This window comes from Ananas comosus, linkage group 4 (genome assembly GCF_001540865.1).
Source record: "Ananas comosus cultivar F153 linkage group 4, ASM154086v1, whole genome shotgun sequence".
In the NCBI taxonomy this organism is placed as follows: Eukaryota; Viridiplantae; Streptophyta; class Magnoliopsida; order Poales; family Bromeliaceae; genus Ananas; species Ananas comosus.
In genome coordinates, this window is record NC_033624.1 from 13,716,310 (window position 1) to 13,732,094 (window position 15,785).

Below are 15,785 nucleotides of genomic sequence, written 5' to 3' on the forward strand. Positions count from 1 at the left end.
TATATATATATATATATACAATATATATATATATATATATATATATATATATATATATATATATATATATATATATAAAATTGAGGATTATATGCACACGGTGATGCAATGTATAGTTGTATATATACTTGGGCTCCGTTGAATATAAAAAATACAAAATTAATTTCTTAACAGCATAAATATTTAAAGAATTATGATTGTTATCACTAGAACAAAAACGGTCTATAGCGACACTTTTAAATGTCGGTATAAGTCAAAAAAAATACTGCTGGCTAAATTACCGACACTTTTAAAAAATATTGCTATATGTGAGATCGTTAGATATATAGTAACAGATAAAGAGTGCCGCTATAATATAAAAAAGTATTGCTAATTTATCAATATTTATTTAAGCATCTAGCAACCGCCGGAACTCTATCTCGTTGGTTGCGGTGGCAGAGGAGGACGAGAGGAAGGGATCTTCGTCTAGAATTTCAATCGATTGAGTGAGGGGAGCAGGGGAAATGATAATCGATTTTTCTTTTCTTTTTCTTTTTTGTTTATAATCGGACCGAATGGGCTGGGTAGGGTGGATTGAGTAGAATACCCTTTTATTTTTGGTTGGATTGTACTTTATATTTAGGCATTAGTACATTTTTTCTTAAGTTTTAACATAAATATGACACTTACACAAAAATATGATAAACATGTGTCTCTATAACCTAATTCTGTTGTAGTGGTTTCAGCATCTTGAGTCTATAAAAAAAATATCAAATTTATGAGGTTTTCAAGTTAAACTTTTAGCGAATAATAATTATTTTATATTATTATATATGCTTGGGTGTAGGGATAATTTCTTCTATTATTATTATTATTATTTTGTAGATATTATGAGAGATTTTCAACGCCTGCCGGAAAGAAACGTGGAATCGAAAAATCCCATCTGCCCATGTAAAGTTGTTACCTTTTTTAAAAAAAATTTATTTTCTATTTGTTGTTATGTAACAATCCAAGCTCGAAATTTCTCTTTCTCAAAATAGTCATCTTAAATCTTAATCATCTTACTGTTTAATTGAAAGATGAGTTTAAAAAAAAGACAATGAAATGATTTTTTCGTATTCTCATGTAATAAATAATAATTTTCCGTATTAATTTGACTCTGTATTCAAATAAAACTAAAATTAATTGAATCTATTCAAAATTGATTCCGAAGAAGTGTTAATTAGGCATTTGGCACTTCAATAACACCATGCTATGGTGCTATTATTCAGCTATTCTAGCAATCATCCAAAATTTCATTCGAGTATTAAAGAATTTTTCCAAATTTTAAAATTCTAAAAATACTAAAGCAGTTGCTTTTGAACCAAAATTTTTAAAATTATGCTCCCCTTCTTTACTCGAAAGTGAAAATTTATTACTTAGGAGTCATTTACAACATCAGTTGAGGGATGCTAAATGAATTGTCTTTTATTCTATTTCTATTTTTTATTCTCATCGTATAAAAATATGTTATAATTTTCATACTTAGATGTTAACTATAATAAAAAGTTTTGCCCAAGTAAATAAGAGAGTTTACTCCAAATTGATGATCTACGAAAACATTAGTTTTTTTATTTTTTCTTTTTCTTTTTTTCTTTTTTTTTGAAGGAGTAAGAGCATTAATTAGCATACCAATTTTGGAGCCAGGCCCATTTATTATGGCCCACTAGGTTTAATGGGCCGTATAATGGCCCAGTCCATGACTATTCTATTTATTCAAAGAAGGAAAAATTTTAAATACCACCTATGTGATGTCACGTTTTCTTATTTTAGTATCGTATGATTTAAAATGTATCACTTTAGTACCATATAGTTTCGTTTTTTTTTTCGTTATTTCCTCCGTTAGTTTTTTTGTTAAATCAATGACGATGTTGAAACCATAGGGTAATAAAGTTAAAATTTGGTAAAATCACAGGGTGTTAAAGTAAAAATTTGGTAAAATTACAGGATACTAAAGTGAATATTCGATAAAACATAGGTGAGGTATCTGAAGTTTTTTGTATACGATTTTAATAGAAAGTTAACAGGAGTGCTGACGAAAAAAATAAAATAAAATCACAGGATAATAAAATAATACATTTTAAAGGCCAAATTATATAAAACTTTTCTGTTAAAACCCGTTTTTTCACTTTCCTTCATGTCATTTAAAAATCTATACTTTTTTTTCTTGTAAAATAAAAAATGTTCTCAGGGGGTACGGTGTTAACTATAATGACAAAATGATCAATTTGCCCCTCAACAGGCGGCAATGTTAAGAAGAGGAGACTGAGGATATTTTTTATATAAAAAAATATATAATAATTTTTATAAACGGAATCCTAACGGAGCACTAACGGCAGGGAATGAAGTGAACATTTTATTTTATAAGAAGACAAAGTGTAGACTTTTAAATGATAGGTGAAAAAGTAAAAAAGCGGGTATTGATAGAAAGGTTTTCTGAAATTTAGCTTATTTTAAACTATAGGGTACTCAGATGAGAAAGAATGAAATCAGTGAGGTGGCAATTTCCTTCAAAAAATTCCAGGTTCAATAATGCGGTAACCTCACCTCTTTCTACCCCCCTCCGCTGCGAGATCTACAACCTCGTCCTCCTCCTCATCCTCCTCGGATCCGACGAACCCCCCCTTCTTATGTATGTAACTCGTGCCAACACCCCCCGACCCCCTTTCTCACTCCTCAACGTGGTAAGTTGAAGATGATGGGTCCGGACACCGCCGGTGGGATCGGGTCACTGCCCCCGCACGACGACGCCATGGAAACCCTCGTCCTCACCCCCTCCGACCATAGCGATCCCCTCCTCTTCCCCTCTCCTTCTCCTCCTCCTCCTCCTCCTCCTCCTCCTCCGCTCTATCCTATATCCCCTACCTCCTCCCCTTCCTCCTCCTCCTTCCTCGACCCCCCTTCCTACGCCGACGTCGTCTTCAGCCCCTTCGACTCCCCCAACTCCGCCGCAGGCGCACGCGCCGGAGACGACGACGGAGGCGGCGCCTCCTCCCTCCGCCGCGGCGGATCAGGTGGCTGCGGCGGCGGCGGCGGTGCCGCCGAGTACCTCTGGATCGAGGTCACCGACCCCCAGAAGGAGCAGGACCCGGCCGCCGCCTCCGCCGCCTCTCTCGTCTCCGGCTCCGGATCCACCTACGTCAGCTACCTCGTCGCCAGCGCGGGGCGCGACGGATCCGAGCGCCGCGTGCGGCGGCGCTTCCGCGACTTCGTAACCCTAGCCGACCGGCTCGCCGAGGCCTACCGCGGCTTCTTCGTCCCGCCCCGGCCCGACAAGAGCGTGGTGGAGTCGCAGGTGATGCAGAAGAGCGAGTTCGTGGAGCTGCGCCGCGCCGCGCTCGAGCGCTACCTGCGCCGCCTCGCGGCGCACCCGGTGATCGCGCGGAGCGACGAGCTCAGGGTCTTCCTGCAGGCGCAGGGCAAGCTGCCCCTCCCGGCGACCACCGACGTCGCGTCGAGGATGCTCGACGGGGTGGCGAAGCTGCCGGGCCAGCTGTTCGGGGAGGCCCCCGCGGGGTACGCGGCCGCGCCCCAGGACGTGGTGCAGCCGGCGAAGGGGGGCAGGGACCTGCTCAGAATTTTCAAGGAGCTCAAGCAGTCGGTGGCCTACGACTGGGGCGGCGTGAAGCCCCTCGTGGTGGAGGAGGATAAGGAGTTCTTGGAGAGGAAGGAGAAGATCCTGGATCTGGAGCAGCAGTTGACCACCACATCCCAGCAGGTTCGTCCTAGATTGGATTTTATGTTTGCTATTTACTCTAAGATCTGCTAAAGGATCGAACATGTTATCGGGGAGTATGTTCTCAGCTTGATCTGGTTTGAATGGGCTTGCCTTGTTACAAAATCATGTAGATTTTGATAATTATAACGTTTGTTATGTGAATTGGAATCATACAGGATAGCTTTGTTGATGATGCGCATCTAATTTTGGAAAATAGTAGTATGACATACAGATAATTTTATGTACATGGATGGGGAATTAGTAGGAAACTGTGTTACCTAGGGGGAAGATGCAATAAGTGCAGTGTGGATGAGTTGCAAGGAAAATTGAGATGCATATTTAACATAGGAATTTGCAGTGTCGTATTGTCTCTCCCATATATGTTTAGTAATTTATCTGCACTCTTCTTTGTCTGACAAATCGGAAAAAGTTTTCAATAGCAGCTTTATATACATTAGGGGTTTGTTTAACCATGGCAGTGTGTGACATGAATGACTATGCTGCCATAACTTAGAGCTGAGATTTTTCTTTTTGACAAGAAATGGTCAATTTGTATTGAAGAGAATGAATATTTGGTTGTTTTTGTTTGATATCTGAATTAATTTATTTTTGACACAGTTTTAAAAGAGGTGATCATTACAAGGGGAGTTTTAAGTGAAAATTTTAACTGATATACTGCTAATATTGACCCCTGCATAGCATAGAAATTGTTATATCTTTTGAAATTCAGTAAGCTGAAGTTGGCCCTTAGAGGAGCCAGGGAAGTTCTGAAAGTAGCTTTTTGTTTGGAGTCGACACTGAAAATAGTTTTCTGTTGGTTTTCTCTGGCACTGGTGTGCAGTTCTGCTTTGCACCACAGTTATAAGCAACAATATTACATATCTGTTGCCGTTAACTTCAGCTTCATTTACATCTCAAAAACACAACTACTTGAGAAAAGGGGAATATCATAGAATCAAGGACATTAGATTTCATAGGCCATATATATATATATATATATATATATATATTTGAATATCACTAACATGCCAGGAAAGTCCAAAATACTTGTGTGGCTTAGTTTGCCTGGAATATGTTACTTAAGTCATCACAATAATTTCAAGAAATATATATTTTTATAGCAAGGTTCAATTTCTTGGCTTTCGTTTTGGGTAGCCTCTTTGAGTTTTGATTTCGGCTGTTTTGGCTTTTGGCTTTCAATGGTATAGAATTTACCAAGCATTTCGAAAACCTGAAATATTTATAAAGAACAGAAATAATTGCAACAGTTCTTAATTTCTCAACATTTTCCTATATTCAAGTTGTTTTTTGTTACAGTAATGGTAAGAATAGCTAGATTTTGTAATGTCAAGCAGACACTCTCTTTTAGAACATATTCTGCATATCTCAAGAAAATAGAGTTATTGCACGTTTTCGTGGACTATGAATTATGTATATCCACTGTTGTAATAGTTAGAGTTATGTAGCTACTGATATACTCACTTCACTGGGACTCCTCATCAGCTTTTTCTCTTGATCTTTTCGTGTTCTATTCGCACCCCAGGCCGAAGCACTTGTTAAAGCACAGCAGGATATTGGTGAAACCATGGGAGAGTTGGGGTTGGCGTTCATCAAACTAGCAAAGTTTGAAACTGAGGAAGCAATTTTTGACTCTCAAAGAGCACGAGCTGCTGATACCAAATGTGTTGCTACCGCTGCAGTTAAAGCCAGCAGATTGTATCGAGAATTGAATGCTCAAACAGTTAAACATTTGGTAAGAATTTAATGTATTATAGCATTAGCGTATGTTGTGACAAGTTGTTGTCTTTCAAAATATAGTAGTTATTTAATAAATTTTCTCCTTTCGGCAGGACACTTTACATGAATACTTGGGGTTAATGTTGGCTGTTAGTAATGCATTCTCAGATCGGGCAAGTGCACTGCTGACTGTACAAACACTTATGTCAGATCTGTCATCCTTGCACGCGAGGGCTGAGAAACTTGAAGCTGCATCTTCAAAGATATTTGGTGGTGATAGAACGAGACTTCGCAAAGTAGAGGAGCTTAGAGAAACAATACGAGCTACTGAAGATGCTAAAAGCTGTGCAATCAGAGAATATGAAAGGATTAAGGTTGTATCTCTTATACAGGGGCTCCTTTTTGCAATCTTTTTCATTGAATATGCATTTTTTTTTTCCATATGATTATTCCATCTATACAGCTAGCATATGATTTGCAATGCATTGCCGCTTACACTGCCCGCATAATTGCTCCAATTTCTACTATGCATATCTTGCATTAACCTCGATTAACCATGCAAAGGTTATTCCTAGATTTGACGCAGGAGGCTGATTCAGTTGAGGCACTATTGCAGGAAAACAACCGCAATGAGCTTGAGAGGCTGGACCGAGAAAGACATGATGATTTTCTCAGCATGCTTAAAGGATTTATAATAAATCAGGTATACTTCTTCGTTAATGATGTTAAATACATCTGCCCCTTTGTTTTTAGCTCCTGCATATGGCATAATTTTTTTCGGTAGCATAAGTCATTCATCTCTTTATATAATGTCTAACCTTTTGTCGCATTGCATATATCGTATCAAGCAGGTTGGGTATTCAGAGAAGATTGCAAGTGTCTGGGCAACAGTGGCTGATGAGACGCGGGGATATGCAAGAGAGAGTGATTAGAGAAAATGTAAATTCAGCTCTGGTACTCTTAGTTCTTACCCTTTCTACACTCGCACATGCATGTACACTGTAATTCAGGCGATTGGAGAAAAGGACCAATGCCGTAATAAGCAGGTTTTCAGGTAGTTCTTTTGTCAATATGTATTACGCCTGTTCTTTTATTCGGTCTTCTCCTGCATTCCCTATCCCACATCACCTTTATCTATCTTGGATACCATCTATGCTGATAGAAACATTGAGCAATTCCTGGTCAAGAGAATTTGTACATTGTGATAAGAATATCGCTGTCAGGACATTGAAGTTCACAATGAATGGAGGCCGCTTCTTGTGAAATTGTTGTGTTGATTGGTAAGACATGAAAAACTCGATGGTTGATATTTGATAAGAGAGGGTAGCGTAGTATTTCTTTTTTCTTTTTTTTTTTTTCCCTCATCTCGATTGTTATTTGGTTGTGAGGATATTGTAGTGAATAGAACTGTTTCTGCCTTAGTTGAACTGAAGCTTCTTGTTTAACTTGCTAAGCTACTTATTCGAAGGAAGTGTTTTGTTGGAAGAATCTGATGTTTTAAATAGAAACAGGAATTGCTTTGATTCTTATGATTTGCGAATCCTAGTGGTATTTTTCTTATGACTCTTCTCTGTTACATTCCAGTACCGTAAATTTGTATCCAAATTTCATTCACAACAAACACAGCTTATATATGTACTTTGATTGAATGAGATTATTTTAGTGTGCTTTTATCTCAGAAAAAAAGTTGGCGCTCCAAAGGGGAAAAAAAACAAAAAATGTCCTAGTCCCACTTGAGCTTCAGTGAAATTTGAAAATCACCAAAGTTTGATTTCTCGATAGAAAATCACCTCACATTGAGGGCTCTGTGCATTACAATCTAAATTGTTTTCTGTTATTTTTAAAGTTTGGATGATGATTTTAGATTGTGTTAAAACTCAAATGGGGCTTGAACATTTCTAAAACAAATGGGAAACAAACATCCCCAGAAATTTATGCTCGCCACATCGATGAAGAAACGTCAAATAACTGAGTTTATTCATCGCAATGACTCGGTACATCATCTTACGATAACATGAATAGCAACATCAAAATCATTCTAACCCTACAGCAAACACTATGCACAGGAAAATTGCAACCGCATCAAACACCTTCAACGCAATTACCTAAAACTAAAACCACAAACAATCAAAATCAAAACTTGATCTAGAATCAAAGAATTAAAGAAGCGCCCCAAACCAACTCTTGAGTTGACCCACCAACGGCTATTAACTAACTAACTAACTAACTAACGAAGCGACCACTAGTGATCAGCTTGTGATGAGGCGGTGCCCGCCGGAGCCGCCGCCAGCTCCGGCTTGATCTCCTCCAGCTGCCGCAGCACTTCATGGACGTCCGGACGCGCCGCGGGCAACGGATCGACGCAATGCAGCGCGAGCTTCAGCGTGTTCACCAGTTCGTCCCCCGTCTCGGCCGGTTCCCGCATGAGCTCGAGATCAAACACCTCGTTGGTCCACTCCTCCTTGACGACCGACGCCACCCACTGCGGCAGGTCGAGGCCGTTGGTGGTCTCCCCTGCCGGCTTCCCCGTGAGCAGCTCGAGGAGCACCACGCCGAGGCTGTACACGTCGGTCTTCGCGCTCGCCTTCTTCAGCTTCGACAGCTCTGGCGCGCGGTAGCCGAGCGCGCCTGCGGTGGCGATCGCGTTCGAATTGGCGGCCGCGCTCATCAGGCGGGACAGGCCGTAGTCGGCAATCTTCGGGCTCCCCTCCGCGTCGAGGAGGATGTTGCTGCTCGTTAGGTTGCCGTGGACCATGTTGACATCGGTGTGGAGGTGGTGGAGCCCCCGCGCCACGCCGATCGCTATGTTCATCCGCATCGGCCAGTCAATCGGCGTGTCCGGGCCGCGAGCTGAAATAAGGATGCAAACACTTATTCAAACACTTCGTTCGATCGGAGAGAAAAGAAAAGAAAGTAACTTTATAAAAAAAGAAAAAAAAGAGAATTTTCTAGGGCTTTACCATGAAGAAATGCTGCGAGGCTTCCTCTAGGCATGTAATCAAACACAAGGAGCTTCTCGCCTTTGGGCCCCAGATAGTAGGCCCTGAGTGCAAGCAGATTCGGGTGGCGGACTTTTCCGATCGCATTCACCTCCGTCTCGAATTCTTTCTGATTCTTAGCAATCTTCTCCCGAAGCCGCTTCACCGCGACTTGGCTCCCGTCCTCCAGCGTCGCCTTGTACACCGTCCCGTACGTGCTCTTCCCCATGATCTCCGCCGTCGCGCACAAAAGATCGTCTGCGGTGAACGTCGACGGCCCGTCAAAGTGCACCAGTTTCCCTCCACCGTCACCGCCCGCCACCGCTTCTGCCGCTGCCGCCCCCGTGCCAGGCTTCTCTCCCCTCTCTGCAGCAGCAGCAGCAGCAGCAGCAGTCGCACCCGCATTCGCGCCTCTCTTGTTTGATCCGGCCGTCTCTCTACTCCCCCCGAACAAGCAGGAGAGCAAGACGCAAGTGAACAACAGAAAGAACAAAAATGCGATGCCCGCGACCACGAGGATGAGCTCTCTGCTGTTGAGCCTCCGCGTGCCGGGCTCCGTAGAGCTCGGTGGCGACGGAGAGTTCAACGGAGGGGTTGGAGCTGGATTTGCACACGTGTTCGAACCGCCAACCCCGCAGAGCAAACTGTTTCCGACGAACGAGCTCGAATTGAACTTCTCGGAGAGGCGCACCGGCACGGGACCGGATAGGTTGTTATAGGAGACATTGAAGAAGGTCAAATTGTTCAGCTTCTCCAGAGATGCAGGGATTTCCCCGCTGAGATTGTTCTCGGAGAAATCCAAGTGTTCTAGGCTCGATATATTCCCGACCGTCGCGGGGATTGCTCCGCTTAAACTGTTCCTATTGAGCGACAAGATTGAGAGGTTCCTGAGCCCATCAATGGATTCAGGTATAGATCCATTGAGCTGGTTATTACTCAGCAACAACTCTTGCAACCTCTCCAGTTTAGTAATGGAATCTGGGATTGGCCCAGAAAGGGAGTTGTGATCAAGGCTAAGTACTTGGAGCTGGTAAACTCTCTTTTTACCAGGTTCTTCTACACCCCATGTACCAGGAATAGAGCTAGAGAGGTTGTTGTGTTGAATCAAGAGGAATGTGAGGGAAGGGAGATTGGTGAGGCCATTTGGGATCGCGCCGGAGAGGTTATTGTGGCTAAGATTGAGCCGATACAGCTTCGTAGAGTTCGCTATCGAGGAAGGGATGCTCCCACTGAGCAAGTTGTTGCTCAGATCGAGGGTTTGGAGCAGGGCCAATTCGCCGACGGACGGCGGGATCGTGCCGGAGAATCGGTTGTTGAAGAGGTAGAGGCCTCTGAGATCGGTTAAAAGGCCGAGGGCAGCAGGGATCTGGCCCCCGACGGCGTTGTCGTGGAGGCTCAGCTTCCGCAGCGCGGTGAGCTGCCCGATTTTCTCAGTGATGCGGCCGCCGAGCCCCCGGTAAGGGAGCTGGATCGCGATTACCTTCCCCCGGACGCATTTGATCCCGTCCCACGATCCGGAGCACGCGTCGAGGCCGCTACCGTTCCAGCTCCTCAGCAGGCCCCGCGGGTCGCTCAGCGCGAACCGAAAGGCCCGAAGGCCTTGGTAGTCCGCCTGCGTGATGGCGATTCCGTCCCAGGATTGGGAGGAAGCAGGGGTTATAGAGATGATAATAGTCGTGAGCATACAGAGAAAAGGGATCATCAGACGACGGTGGATTGGGCTGTTCTTCAATCCAACAGAAAAATTAGAACGAAAAGCCTCGACCATATCAATAAGGGGAAGTAATGAATGAATGGGTGGTTCACTGTTTCCCACCATGGAAACTAACTAAAGAGAAAGGAAAAAAAGAATGGGTTAGTTATAGTTATCTCTACTGCACTATGAATCACACTGCTACATAGAAGGGAGATGTGTATTATTATGTATTATTAAGGGGGGAGAGAGGTTGAGGAGAGAATCTTTTTTTTTTGTATTTAATTGTTATAACGGCTAGTTTTCTTCGGTGTGGTTCTGAGTAATGTCAATGTGTGCAGAGAGGGAGACACCTCGGAAAAGAAAATTTAAATTAAAAAAGTAAAAAATTAAAAATATTTGTATATTTATATATATTTGGACAGAGTCTAACCTTGAGGGGGTGTCGCCGAACAGGGCAACGGCTAGATTTTTTGGCGCGCGGGTCCCACCGACCACGGTGACCAATCGCAGGTGAGCCGCACGTGATCACATTATGCGGGCGCACGCACCACTTCGAATAAGTCACAAGAAAAAGGGATGATGATGATCGTAGAGCTGTTTTTATATCAACTTATAACACAGGTTTGGTGTTATTAATATAGCAGAATTTAATAGTGAATTATATATATTAAAATATTAATTTCAGTTATATTTACTTTTTTTTAAAAAAAATTGATTTATCGTGAGGAGGTTTTGCTGCGATTATTTTCTATTTGACTTTGAAGTTTATGTTTAGGGATCTATAAACATAGTTTCAACTTTTAATTTCAGCTCAGTTAACTTTGTTCCCCTAATTTAAGCTTTTTTTTTAAAAAAAAAAGAAAGAAAAAAAACAGATCCAAAAAGTTTGTGAAACAGGGGAACTTTTGGGGCATCTAAAATCATTAGTGTTGGGTTTTGTCAGCTAAAACATGCGCAGCACAAAAGACTATAAACTGTGGCTCTGGCTTCATAAATGCAAAACATCACAACTTTTCCAAGTTTATCAAGAACTTTCTATTTATTAGTCTATTAATTGTTTTTCCCCTTCAAGATGCTTAAGAAAAAAAAAATTGAGGGATTTTTGGCTGGCTTAAGCAGTAAAACTCATATCATTAGGACAAAAAAAACCCAGTTATGGTTCACGCAGACGACGTTAGGGGGTGGCAATCCAGCTTGCTGATTGTGAGCAAGTTTGCGTTCGGCTCGATATGAACTCGAGATCAAATCGCTAATTTTTCAGCTCATTTAATAAATGAACCGAACACAAGCTATCTCTAGATACAGTAAGGAAAAAGGAAATGAAAACTCATTTGCTTGAAAGAAAGACTTCTTCAACAGATTCATCTTTAATTCCTCTTAGCAACATACAATGATTTTTCTCGAGTTAACTAACACAAATTACCGATTATGTAAATCCCAATTTCGTCCTATCCTTCGTGGATATGATTTCTATGGCAAGGATATTTATATAATTTATATAATTTTTTTTATTATTTAATTTTTAACCCAATCTAAATATAAAGCTTATATTAATTATAAAAAGTCTCATTTATATGTAATTTTTTTAACCATTAGATTAAAAACTAAAAACTAATGAGTAAAATCTTATAAATTTATTTTCTATATATATTCTTTAGTCTTTTTAACTTATTGTTTGTAAATTATCGTGTGTGGCTCGATTATAAACAAGTTGAGCACGAGCTGAATATGATACTTTAACGAGCTAGTTCGAGTGCCGAGCCGGCTCATTGACACCCTACCGTGTGTTCACTTGCTGCGTTGCGTGTGCCCCCTGATATCCCAATTATGGATTGGAGCTTTTTACAGAAGTGCTTTTAAGTGAAGCTGTTGGAGAAACACCTATAATAATACCCATAATTCGAGGGAAAATACAAAGTTCCAACTCAGCCGGATTTAGATTCTACTTTTATTATGTCGAAGTCCTTAGCATGTAATAGAACACCTAGTCATTTAATTTTAGAAGGAAAAGTTCAACAATGAAGTTTTCATAATTCAACATCTAACGGTTAGAAGCACTTTTGCATCTCAATTATTATTAGATCCATATTCCACATGCAAATGATGCACACAACAGTGGCCCAATCAACCATGGTTGTTTTTATTCTACGTGTGTATTCTACTATGCTTCAATCATATCCAACAATTACTGGCAATGCAAGTTAAGAATTTCAGTATCACGTGGGCTGATGAGACAAGGCAATAAATGATGCAAATCCAAGTGTGTAAGCAATTGAATGCAACTTTGAGTGCTTCAATAAAACAAGAAAATAACTTCACTTTCAACCAAAAACGCGGATCCACCGTAGGGGTCGGTTCAGCCACTATTACTGTCAAAATGTAAAGCATTAATGTTACTGACAATCATAAAACTGACTCATCAACAATACATTTTGAGCCAGCTGTAGCCTTTCTCAATCTATAAACTACATCACCATCTTTGTGTTGTCCCTAGAGATAGAGATGATTGCACATATGGACACAAAATTTTTCTATTTTTAGCAGCAATCACCACTTTGTCTAGCTCGCCTTCAGTTCATCATCACTGGACGAGCAATCCATCTCACAGAAGTGTGAGAAAGTGAGCATAAATGTTCAAAAGGAAACAAAGCAATAAGATATTAAGATGGCATTTAACAGCAAAGAACAAGTGATAATCATCAAGATTCTGGAAAGGAATATCAGCAGAAAATGAAAAATCTAATAACAATTCAGCTTTAGGCAAAAACAAACGGCACGGCTATAATAATGCAGCTTCTTTAGCTATGGAATATAATCCTAACCTGCCTAACTATCCAGATTATAACTTTTCTTAGCAGCAATAACTTATTTAAGCTTAGCAAAGAAGATACATGTGCAGAATTCTAAGAGATAGACACGGTACAGAATAAGTTGAACGATGGGGTATATGAAAGGGAAGGCATTGTGCAATCTTTTCCAATCCTAATTCAAAGATTCTCAGCGAGAGCAAAGTGGATTAATTTTCAACCAAAAGGTTCTTGAGGAAAAGGATAAATCACAAAGAAAGATGCTTGTAGGTTCACAGTCATCAAAAAGACTTTCACTCCGCTGTGATTTTCAATTTTTAGTCATCAAAAAGACTTTCACTCCACTTCGATTTTCAATTTTTAGTAAGAGAGTCTAAGATGAGAGCAAGAAAATACTGCATAATGACTTGTGATCAAGCATCCACATAAAGAATCTACTTTAACACAACTTGCTTATTATTGTGTAGGGGAATCAAAGTTAGGTTACCTTTAGACTTAAAAATGATTCCTCTCTCTCTCTCTCTCTCTCTCTCTCTCTCTCTAGTATATAAAGCCCTGAGTTCGCTGTTACATGCAGAAGCGTGTCTAGTGCTCCACTCTCTATGGCCTCTAGTTTTGTTCCTGATGTATGGGGATGGATAGCTAGCCTCCCTCCATTCACTCAATGGAATACAAATTCGATGTCTCTTTGCATTTGCGCCCCAACATCAACACAATCATCCATGAATCTCTCAATCATCAAAAACTCCCCTACCAAAAATCCATACATAACCTTCTCTATCTTCGCAGACCTCCACGTGCCAATCTCCCTTTGGACCTCCGCACCTATCCCCTTGAAAACCAAAACACAGCAGTCTTTGGATGAAGACGATTTAGTTGGCCTTTTCTTTGACATTATTAATGTAGTCCTTAACTATGGGCCCAATAAGAAATCCTCCTTAAGGTTCCCTCCCATACAAATAAGTGAGAACTTCAAAGATGTCTTCAACCTAGTGTTCCTGACTCTTGCTTTCCTCATTTGCATCTACGAATCCCCTAATGACCTTCGAAGAAGATGTGTTGACTATCTGAAGACCCAGTTGACAAGTTCAAAAAGCAAAGAAACATCAAAGCTTCTCGTGCGCATTCTAGGGTCCAATCTTGAAGAACAGTGGATGAGAACATTAAATCTTGCGGTAACCAATTGGATCATCGAGCTTCAGTCTTTGAACCGCTCGTTTAAAGCAATAACGCCATTGTTTTCATATGCCGTGTCGGCCAGTTCTCTATGGAAGGTGCAGTTGTATTGCCCAGTTGTAGCTATGAGCATGGTAGATCCTAATTCTACAACCCAAGATGAAAGATTACTCTTTTCTCTTAAATATCAGCAACTCGAGAGTGTCATCCAACTCGCTTACAAGGTCATATTCAGGGAGAACTCGATTGATGTGATGGTAAATGTGGACAACATAAGGTAAGTAAATTTGTATAAACCATAGAGATGCTTTTCATTTTCATGTCAATTGTGGCAATATGGCCCACAATAATCAATATCCCTTGAATTTTCCTCAGAAAAAACTTCTTAAATAAGTAAATATGCAGTCTTCTTTCCTCGATCCCATGATTTTCTTGTTCAGTATATTGTTACAGAGAAATTATGCCTCAATCTTGTGGTATTTACAAACTAAATTCGCCTTTTTTTTTTGTTTTTTACCACTTCTATCCCCCTTTTTTTTTCAATTTTGTAATTTTCAGCTAAAATCTTCTTTTATGAACTAAAATAAAACTGACCCACTTTTTGATGTAATTATATACTAGAGTTCTACAAGGGGTATTCCGACCCATGCATGAATATTTTAAGTTTAAATTTGCAAAATCATAAAAATAGACGGGTCATATTTGCAAAAGAAAAAAAAGAGTGGATCTTTTCTGCAAAATGTCCCTGAATATTTACAACTACTACCATCCTTCAACCATTTCACTAATTACAGATGCGATGTGACGCCGTTGGCTTCTGAACCCTTAATGGCTGAACGAGGCTATGGCTCTGAAGAGAAACATTTCCCCGCTCGCGTATCTCTAAAACTCACACCAACACTTCAATCAGACATACTATCAGTCACAGTAAGCAAATCCTCCAACAACCCCACTCACGAAGTTGGCATAGAGAAAGCCCTAGAAGGTTCATTTGACCCCCCGAACTCTTACTTCGGTCTCCATGTTTCCACAACAGAGAGTATTACTATGAGCATGAAACCATGGAAGTTTGAACAATCGGTATATGGAGTCAGTGCAAACTTAAATTGGTTCCTCCACGATGGAATAAATGGGAGAGAGGTTTTTTCTTCTAAGCCTTCAAAAATCTCTTTGCTTCAACCTAGGGCATGGTTCAAAGACCGTTATTCGAGTGCTTATAGGCCTTTTACAAAGCAAGGGGGGGTGATCTTTGCGGGAGATGAATACGGAGATAGTGTGTGGTGGAAAGTGTGTGCAGGAGCTTTGGGGAAGACTATGGAGTGGGAAATTACAGGTTCGATTTGGTTAACCTATTGGCCAAATAAGCAAAGAACCTTTTATACTGAGACCAGGAAGCTGGAATTCAGAGAACTGCTCTATCTGTCCCTTCCAAAGGTTGGATAAAACTGAATTTATCCTCTTCCTAATGTTGTAGTTTAAATTTAAGGTCTTATAGATATGGTTGTAATGTATGTTTTGCGAACAATAGACCTTTTATTTCATCCATATGCTTATTTTAGGTTGTTATATATGGTGGTTTTAGACCTTTTATTTCATCACTGTGTTTGTTTCAGGTTGTTATATATTTGAATGAAATATATATTTCTACATTTTGC

General features: G+C 40.6%; 3 protein-coding genes across 4 annotated transcripts; 2 read left to right on the plus strand and 1 right to left on the minus strand.

Annotated features, from left to right (window-relative positions):
* Nucleotides 2,536–7,002, plus strand: LOC109709261 (sorting nexin 2B-like). 2 transcript variants are annotated; one of them, XM_020231403.1, is made up of 5 exons: nucleotides 2,543–3,736; nucleotides 5,280–5,489; nucleotides 5,587–5,847; nucleotides 6,090–6,176; nucleotides 6,325–7,002. In XM_020231403.1, the coding sequence occupies exons 1-5, from the start codon at nucleotides 2,714–2,716 to the stop codon at nucleotides 6,403–6,405; spliced, it is 1,662 nt and encodes a 553-aa protein (XP_020086992.1). In that variant the 5' UTR covers nucleotides 2,543–2,713; the 3' UTR covers nucleotides 6,406–7,002. The 2 variants fall into 2 exon arrangements, with proteins under 2 accessions (XP_020086993.1, XP_020086992.1); XM_020231404.1 differs by lacking the exon at nucleotides 6,325–7,002 and having other exon boundaries at nucleotides 2,536–3,736; nucleotides 6,049–6,176.
* Nucleotides 7,413–10,493, minus strand: LOC109708626 (probable leucine-rich repeat receptor-like protein kinase IMK3). Its single transcript, XM_020230431.1, has 2 exons — nucleotides 8,434–10,493; nucleotides 7,413–8,323 (listed from the first exon to the last, which is right to left on the minus strand). Exons 1-2 carry the CDS (start codon nucleotides 10,268–10,270, stop codon nucleotides 7,716–7,718), a joined length of 2,445 nt encoding a protein of 814 aa, XP_020086020.1. The 5' UTR covers nucleotides 10,271–10,493; the 3' UTR covers nucleotides 7,413–7,715.
* LOC109709480 lies at nucleotides 13,148–15,779 on the plus strand. The gene is made up of 2 exons (XM_020231736.1): nucleotides 13,148–14,407; nucleotides 14,925–15,779. The coding sequence occupies exons 1-2, from the start codon at nucleotides 13,557–13,559 to the stop codon at nucleotides 15,571–15,573; spliced, it is 1,500 nt and encodes a 499-aa protein (XP_020087325.1). The 5' UTR covers nucleotides 13,148–13,556; the 3' UTR covers nucleotides 15,574–15,779.

Excerpts from the sequence above, each read along its gene's own strand:
- LOC109709261 (XM_020231403.1), top strand. The coding sequence starts at position 2,714 with ATGATGGGTCCGGACACCGCCGGTGGGATCGGGTCACTGCCCCCGCAC. Across the intron at positions 3,737-5,279 it reads TGACCACCACATCCCAGCAG|GCCGAAGCACTTGTTAAAGC; the intron begins GTTCGTCCTAGA and ends TTCGCACCCCAG. Across the intron at positions 6,177-6,324 it reads AAGGATTTATAATAAATCAG|GTTGGGTATTCAGAGAAGAT; the intron begins GTATACTTCTTC and ends CGTATCAAGCAG.
- LOC109708626 (XM_020230431.1), bottom strand. The coding sequence starts at position 10,270 with ATGGTGGGAAACAGTGAACCACCCATTCATTCATTACTTCCCCTTATT. Across the intron at positions 8,324-8,433 it reads CCTCGCAGCATTTCTTCATG|CTCGCGGCCCGGACACGCCG; the intron begins GTAAAGCCCTAG and ends TCCTTATTTCAG.
- LOC109709480 (XM_020231736.1), top strand. The coding sequence starts at position 13,557 with ATGGCCTCTAGTTTTGTTCCTGATGTATGGGGATGGATAGCTAGCCTC. Across the intron at positions 14,408-14,924 it reads GTAAATGTGGACAACATAAG|ATGCGATGTGACGCCGTTGG; the intron begins GTAAGTAAATTT and ends CACTAATTACAG.